Source organism: Carassius auratus, unplaced genomic scaffold (assembly GCF_003368295.1).
Source record: "Carassius auratus strain Wakin unplaced genomic scaffold, ASM336829v1 scaf_tig00216496, whole genome shotgun sequence".
Classification (NCBI taxonomy): domain Eukaryota; kingdom Metazoa; phylum Chordata; class Actinopteri; order Cypriniformes; family Cyprinidae; genus Carassius; species Carassius auratus.
This window is the reverse complement of record NW_020528598.1, coordinates 65730-72854: the sequence shown is the minus strand read 5'-3', so window position 1 is coordinate 72854 and position 7125 is coordinate 65730. Positions and strand designations below refer to the sequence as shown.

Below are 7125 nucleotides of genomic sequence, written 5' to 3'. Positions count from 1 at the left end.
TTTGCAATAAATCTTCTATTCAAGTCCCAGCTGCCAAAGATCACATAATAGGCTAGTTTCTAGTTTATTATGAAACTTCAATGAAATCTCACTTGTGGTTATCTATAAATAAATGAAAACAAGGACCATATATTTGTTTTTTTGTTTTTAATTGTTTGTTGGTTCCAACTTCCATATGACTAATATTAGAATTCATAATAATTATGTTGTGGGTGAAACTGACCCTAGTTTTAATACAGTTCATCAAAAGTCAGGCTATGAAACAGTAAATACTGCAACTAGCAGACAGAACATAATAAAACAATAATGATGACTTTACGAATCCACATACAAAAATGTAATCATTTAATGTAATCAGTGAAGTTGTCAGTGCCCTCTTTTGGTGATAATAATCACCAGACGATTCCATAACCAGCCAGCTACATTAGTTCAGCTAAATCCACAAAATCCAATTAATATGGCTTTTAAATGTAACCAAAATTAGAGAATTCAAATCAGCAGACAACAAATCAAATAAAAATGGAAACAAACCATACAGATTTTGTATGGACTTATAAGAAAACCAAATTATCTCCCGAAAATAAAACTGAAGAAACGGCCAACAGCAAAGTTACAGCAACATACTTTACATCTGTATTTTCTAAACTACACTTTTAAGTTGAAGAATAAAAACAAGTTAAAAATAATGCATTCTGAACAACAGTTTGGACTTAAAATCTTCTTTCATAAAAGCTTAAACTTAAAAAAAAAAATTGATAAATAAGCATTATAAGAGAACTGAAACATACAATTCAACCTGTAATAAAGTGTAATGTTTTACAACAGTGAAACTATCAGATCTGGTCCATCTTTGAGTTAATCTGGATCTCACAGATGAAACTGCTGATCTTGAACTTTATCTACGGTGAAAACTTTAGATGTTGTTTCCTTGTCCTGTTGCTGGTTAGGACAGATATTATTACTCAATGCATTAGAGTGCCACATTTGGCGAAGTTGAAAACTAAGATTTAAAGGTGCTGGATCTATGATCTACTTACTGTGTTTGTTTTTCATATGCAAACAAAAAGTTGATGAATGACGGAAAACTCTTCCCGCATGCAGTGCAGTGATACGGTTTCTCTCCGGTGTGGATCCTCTCATGTCTTCTCAGATGTACTGACTGATTGAATCTCTTCTCACAGTATGAACACATGTAAGGTTTCTCTCCAGTGTGGATCCTCTTGTGCAGCTTCAGTTGTGCAACCGTAGTAAACGTCTTCTCCACACTCAAAGCACATGTAATTCTTTCACAGCAGTGTGTCTCTTCTGATGAACTTTTAAATTGTTCAGTTGTGAAAAACTCTTTCCACAGAAAGAACATGAGTGTGGTTTCTCCTTTGTATGAACTTTCATGTGCTGCTTCAGGCCTGAAGCCCATGAAAATGTTTTTCCACACTGATCACATTCATGCAGTTTCTCTCCAGTGTGGAGGATCATGTGTTGCTGAAGGGTTACTTTGTGTGTGAAACTCTTCCCGCACTGATCACATGTGAACGGTTTCTCTCCAGTGTGGATCTTCATGTGAACATTGAGGTTGTGTTTGTATGTCAAACTCTTTCCACACTGAGTGCAGGTGAAACCTTTCTTATTTCTTCTTTTCCGTAAATAAACTCTTTTGGTCTGTGAGCAAGTTTTTTCTCTCGTTGTACCATGATGATGCTTCTGCTCGTCACTCTCCTCATTCTCCTCCATCAGGTCTGAAATAAAAGTAAAAACTGCAATACAGATACTTTGAGAGGCTACTAGGGCTCAGTAAAGACACTCCTGTAATTAGAAGTATATCCCCAGCACGTGTGTTCAGATCAGGGTTGCCAAGGTTTTCACAACAAATCCTGCCAAGTTGCTTCTCAAAACTAGTCCAAAACTAGCCCAATCGCGCTTCCAGAAGGTTCCCCGATTAAAAAATTGCTTCCCGGGGTTAAAATATACGTTTTTTTAGCAGGGTTGCTTGGTAAAATTCACATTTTAGGGGCTAAATATCACATTATTTGTATTGGGGTCGCTTTGACCCGCGGACAAGATAAACCACCACAGACTTGGCAACACCGGTTGGCATTTACTACACCAAGCCATAATTCACTGACAGTCTACACAAAATCGATGTTAAAATCGCAGGCGATACTTTGTCGATTTTGAAAACGATTTTGTGTTAGTTTTCGGTAGACTACGGCTCTGTGTAGTAACTGCCGCTCCACCTGAACCAGTGTTGCCAAGTAATATGTGGCTGTCTCGTACGTGAAGCCTGTGCTCCCCCTTTGTTTCACTTTAGTTTGCTGAAAGTTAATGAGGGGGACACTCAGCTCATAAAAGAGCTGAAGACAAAAATTATGACCTCGATGAGAAATAAGCTGTCCCCATAGATGAAGACCAGGGCCAATCACAGGCAAGGCCTTCTGAGGGAGCAGCAGACCAAGCTGCAGAAGAGGATCTGTCAGTGGACCACCTGTGCCACTGGGTGTTAAGAAGCAGCTTTTTCAAAAAACAGTGCCAAGAAGATGATGCTTTGCTTCTCACTGAAAAGCAAAAAGTGGAGAGTGAGCTGTAAATGTACCTGATGTGCTCTCATGCAGACAGTGAGTCTAACCCTCTGGACTGGTGGAGGCTACATGAACACAACTTCTCCAGATTGTCTCTGCTGGCGAAAACGTACTTGTGCATCCCAGCCACAATAGTTCAATTTCAAGTATGATTAATTATTAGAGTAAGAATAACCTGAAGAGTTACTTTTTCATATTTCTGAAGGTTTTATATTTCATACAATGTTAATGTACTGTATCAGGTTTGTTTTTTATATTAGAGATGTATCTCAGTCTACATCAGTTTTATTTATGTTTACAAAACACTGCACATATTTTAAAACACTTTATTCACCAGAAGGTGAACAGCTAGTGAACTTCCTAACACTAAAGTTGTGCTAAATTCTCAGGTTTCTCTATGTTTATATTTAACACTTTCCACTATTTTATTACACTTTATTAGGCATTTCTTACATTCTCTTTCATTTTGCACCTTAAATGTTACTTTAGACTTATGTTTACATTTGTATTATTTGAGTTTTCCATGGTTGTTGACATTTCTGTTTTAATAACTGAGGGCATTTTGATCAGAGGAAGGTTAAGTTTAAATGTTTAAATGCAATATATTTTTCTCCTGGTCCTTATTTTAAATAGGTCATAAAAATATAAATAATTATCAATATCGACTGAAATGAAACACTGATATGATGAAACAGTTTTCAGCCATATCGCCCATCCCTACACTCAACTCCAGACACACGAGTGTCACGTCAGATCATTCGAATCATCAGCTAGACGACCTGCGAGGATGACAATGTCCCAGCTCATCGAGATCACATCATCAGGGAACAGCTGCTGGAGGCTGGGGTGCTTCAAACTGAGTGTCCTGCACTTTCTCCAGCCCTGAATCCCATAGAAAACCAATGAGATCAGTGGAGTCGTGGTGTAGAGGGTCGTAACCCTGCACCCCAGAACCTCAATGAGCTGAGGGCAGCCCATCAAGAAGAGTGCAATGCCATGTTTCAGCAGACAGTACGTCGACTTGTGAACAGCATGAGGCATCGTGGTCAAGCTGTAATTGATGCTCAAGGACACATGACAAGAGACATTGACTTCTGTTCTGGTATTCCCACCACTGTTGATAGCTTCAGTTTTAATTGAGATAAAGAAATCACCATTGCATGCTTCTACTTAAATACACCATACTTTCATGATATAATATCACTGTAGGGTGAACTTTTTACATCTTCCATAAATTTCACCAAAAGTTTGAATATCCCTATTTTTTTGTGAGAAGTGCGTAATTTTTTCTCTCCAATCTACAGAAAGTAAACAATTGAACTGCTTTATAACCTAATGGTTCTTCAGCCTCATTGATAAAAAAGATGAAGAGTAAACACCAACCTGTTTGTTCTTCAGTGTGTTTGGTTCTGCAGGGTTCTAGATCTCTCATGTTCTCTTTGTCCTTTAATACACTCTGTCTCTTCTTCATGATGCTCTGATCCTCGTACTTGTTAGCTGAAAAAAAGCAATAAACCCTTTATCCATTATTATCAATCTTTACTCTCATTAATATTAAGGCAGAGGATTATAGGAAAAAAAACATACAATTAAAAGATACCAAATATAAAACAATGTAAGAATTACAAAAGTTAAAGAATAAACATATGTTGTTTGCTTAAGTCTGTTGACAGCAATAAAATGATCTTAATGTGTCAATGAACAGATCTGAAGTCATCAGTGTAATGAATGAGGTGAAAACAGGATCTATTGACACGAAACAGGCCTCGTTTACACTCCAGGTCTTGATGCCCAGCTCTGATTTGTTGCCTATATCCGATGTTTTCACACATAATCTGCTCTGTCTGAAGTGAACGCTTGGGGAACTGTTGGGGGAAAACATCAGATGTGTAACATTATATTAGATCCATTACAGTACAGTAGGGCTGTGCGATTAATCGAAAATTCGTAATCGAAATAAAATCGCGATTTGAGTGTGCAAGATTTCTAAGTCGCTTTATAGCATGATTTTCCACGGACCCAACCTCCCGCAGTATGATATCTGAACCAATCAGGATGCAGCGCACAAGTGGAGCGCGAGAACAGAGCAGACTGGGCATAAGCCTTTTTTTTCGAGCCCATGTTAACAGATCAGAGCGTTCACACTGCACGCGGTAAAAGATGAGAACAGACAAGGTTATAAATAGAAAGGTGCGAAAATATTTAATATCTTGCGCGTGAGCACAGAGAGAGTTGTGAGTGCACAGGACGCAGGTTGAGCGAGAGGAGACACGTTGTAAGGCAGTGTGTATCTGAGCCTTATACAGTCTATGATCTGAGCACGTGCGTCTGGTTTTGTTAACAGAGCAAAGGAAATCTGTGTGCGAGCGGATAGATTCGCGCTCGTGCATTATTAAACACGTTGTGCTTACGTGTTACAATAATGCGCTCTCGCTGCTGCTTCTGAACCGCGTACACATAACTTACTGTATACGCACTGCAGACGGAAAACGTGTGAACCTTGGGCAATAAATATATTGGGCAAAACATATAACACCTGAGGCACCGCTAAAGTGAGCTCTATGACCAATGCATGGCAAAAAAAAACAATCCCTGACCATGGGTTTTATTTTATTTTTTTTATTATAATTTTTTGCCATATGTCTAGATTTTGATTGACATCTTTACTTAGTGATTATTTTGACTTAAGTCTGTTCTAGAGACATGTTACAACTTTTTGATAAAGCTCTCATTGGTTTTCTTTTGGAAATATGTTTCAAATTTATACCGAATGCATTTATGACTGTAAAGCATGCATGTGTGTGTCAAAATCGTGATTAAAATCGAAATCGCAAAATTTATCAAAAATCGTGATAGGTTTTTTTTTTGTCCATATCGCACAGCCCTACAGTACAGGACGTCTGTATTATTCTCATAATGTTAATCTAACAATAAAAGAAAAGAGGGAATCACTCGCTGCACTTCATTTAACTGCTTTTGTAGTTTTAATAATCTATTTATTTGTAATGAAGTTATTTTTTACATTTGATAGTTTATCGTACATGAATGCTTTAGTTTAGATATAAAATGATAAAGATAATGCTTTTTTTCTTTCTAGGTTAATTTATCTTTTTTTTGCATATGTTCTTATTTATAATAGCAAAAAAAAAAGTGTGTTGTGGAAATTAATATAGTAATTAATAATAAGACAAGACGGAGGACTTAAAATGGGTGACTTGGTCATTTTTTGTCAGATTCCAACAAATCATAAATCATTTTAAAGGCCTTTTGATGGAGATTTTTTTTCTTAATGGCTCATTGTGACTGGTTTTGTCAGCTAAAGTCACATTATTCTCATGAGGAAGCACATGTGGAGGCGGTAAATCATAACAACGCATGCGCGAACAGATCAGAATTGGGGCATCAAATCTTTTGCTTGTAGAAACACATCTTCATCCAACATATTATATGAATCTGAATATAGTCCAAATGTTATTTACCACATTCATAACAACACATCTTACACATCTTACCGTTTTCCGTGAAGAAAGACAGACAACTGTCAACTGATGACGATCGATTTTAAATGTATAACTCTCTTTAAATGTAAGTGTTAGCAGACACACACAGAGCACCGAACCTGATGAAAATAATTCAGATTTGACTGTGTAAAAATGTTGCTCAAACAAACGATGTAAAGTGTATTTTACAATTACGTGAAATAGCGAACGATTCACCTCATAAAACTCCGCGGTGAAGCGCGCGGGAGCGATGACGTCATCACCGCGAGGCGTCCTCACACCGGACAGCTGTCCCAAAGAGAAGTGCTCTTTATTATTTTTTATTAATTAATGCTTAAACAGACAATACGAAAGGAACATAGTCAAGGGATCACATACAAATCCAAAATATAATGAACAAAAATAATGAACACATACACATTAATAATAAATTACACTGTAAAAATAATAGTAATAATAATAATAATAATAATAATAATAATAATAAATTAAAAACCTTTTTGGAGGACATTACCGATAAATTAAAATGAGATAATAAATAAATAAATAAATAAATAAATAAATAAATAAATAAACTATCACATACAAAGACAGCATCTAAACTTCTTTAAATACCTCTGTATAATATTTCAGAAATCGTATGGATTTTTTTATTCTTTATAAGATGAAGAGATTTTTTCGACGTATTTCGAAAACAACTTCAAATGCACCCTCCGTTTCCCAGGATAGTTAAGTGTACGTCTGATGGACACTTCACACCCCTCCATATCCCAGAATCTCGTTAAGTTTTTTTTTTTTTTTTTACACAAGACAACCACTATATAAATAAACCAATAGGCAATAGTCTTTCCCTTTGCTGTTCTTGTAGTGCATAAATTAGTGTATTAACCATTTTTCTCAAGAAGAGAAAGCAGTGAAAAAAATGGGTACATTGAAATTATGTTTTTCTAAAATGTCACTTTGTCAATAAAACAACCACATTTCTGTAGTTTATTTTTGTGATGCAAGTTAAAAATTAAACGAATAAGTTGTATGTGTTATTCATTCTT

At 36.2% G+C, this 7125-nt stretch overlaps 1 protein-coding gene across 1 annotated transcript; it reads right to left on the bottom strand.

Annotated features, from left to right (window-relative positions):
- Positions 1–1266: 1266 nt before the first annotated feature.
- LOC113098284 (gastrula zinc finger protein XlCGF49.1-like) lies at positions 1267–6137 on the bottom strand. The gene is made up of 3 exons (XM_026263300.1): positions 6089–6137; positions 3960–4073; positions 1267–1736 (listed from the first exon to the last, which is right to left on the bottom strand). The coding sequence occupies exons 2-3, from the start codon at positions 4045–4047 to the stop codon at positions 1267–1269; spliced, it is 558 nt and encodes a 185-aa protein (XP_026119085.1). The 5' UTR covers positions 4048–4073; positions 6089–6137.
- Positions 6138–7125: the final 988 nt, after the last annotated feature.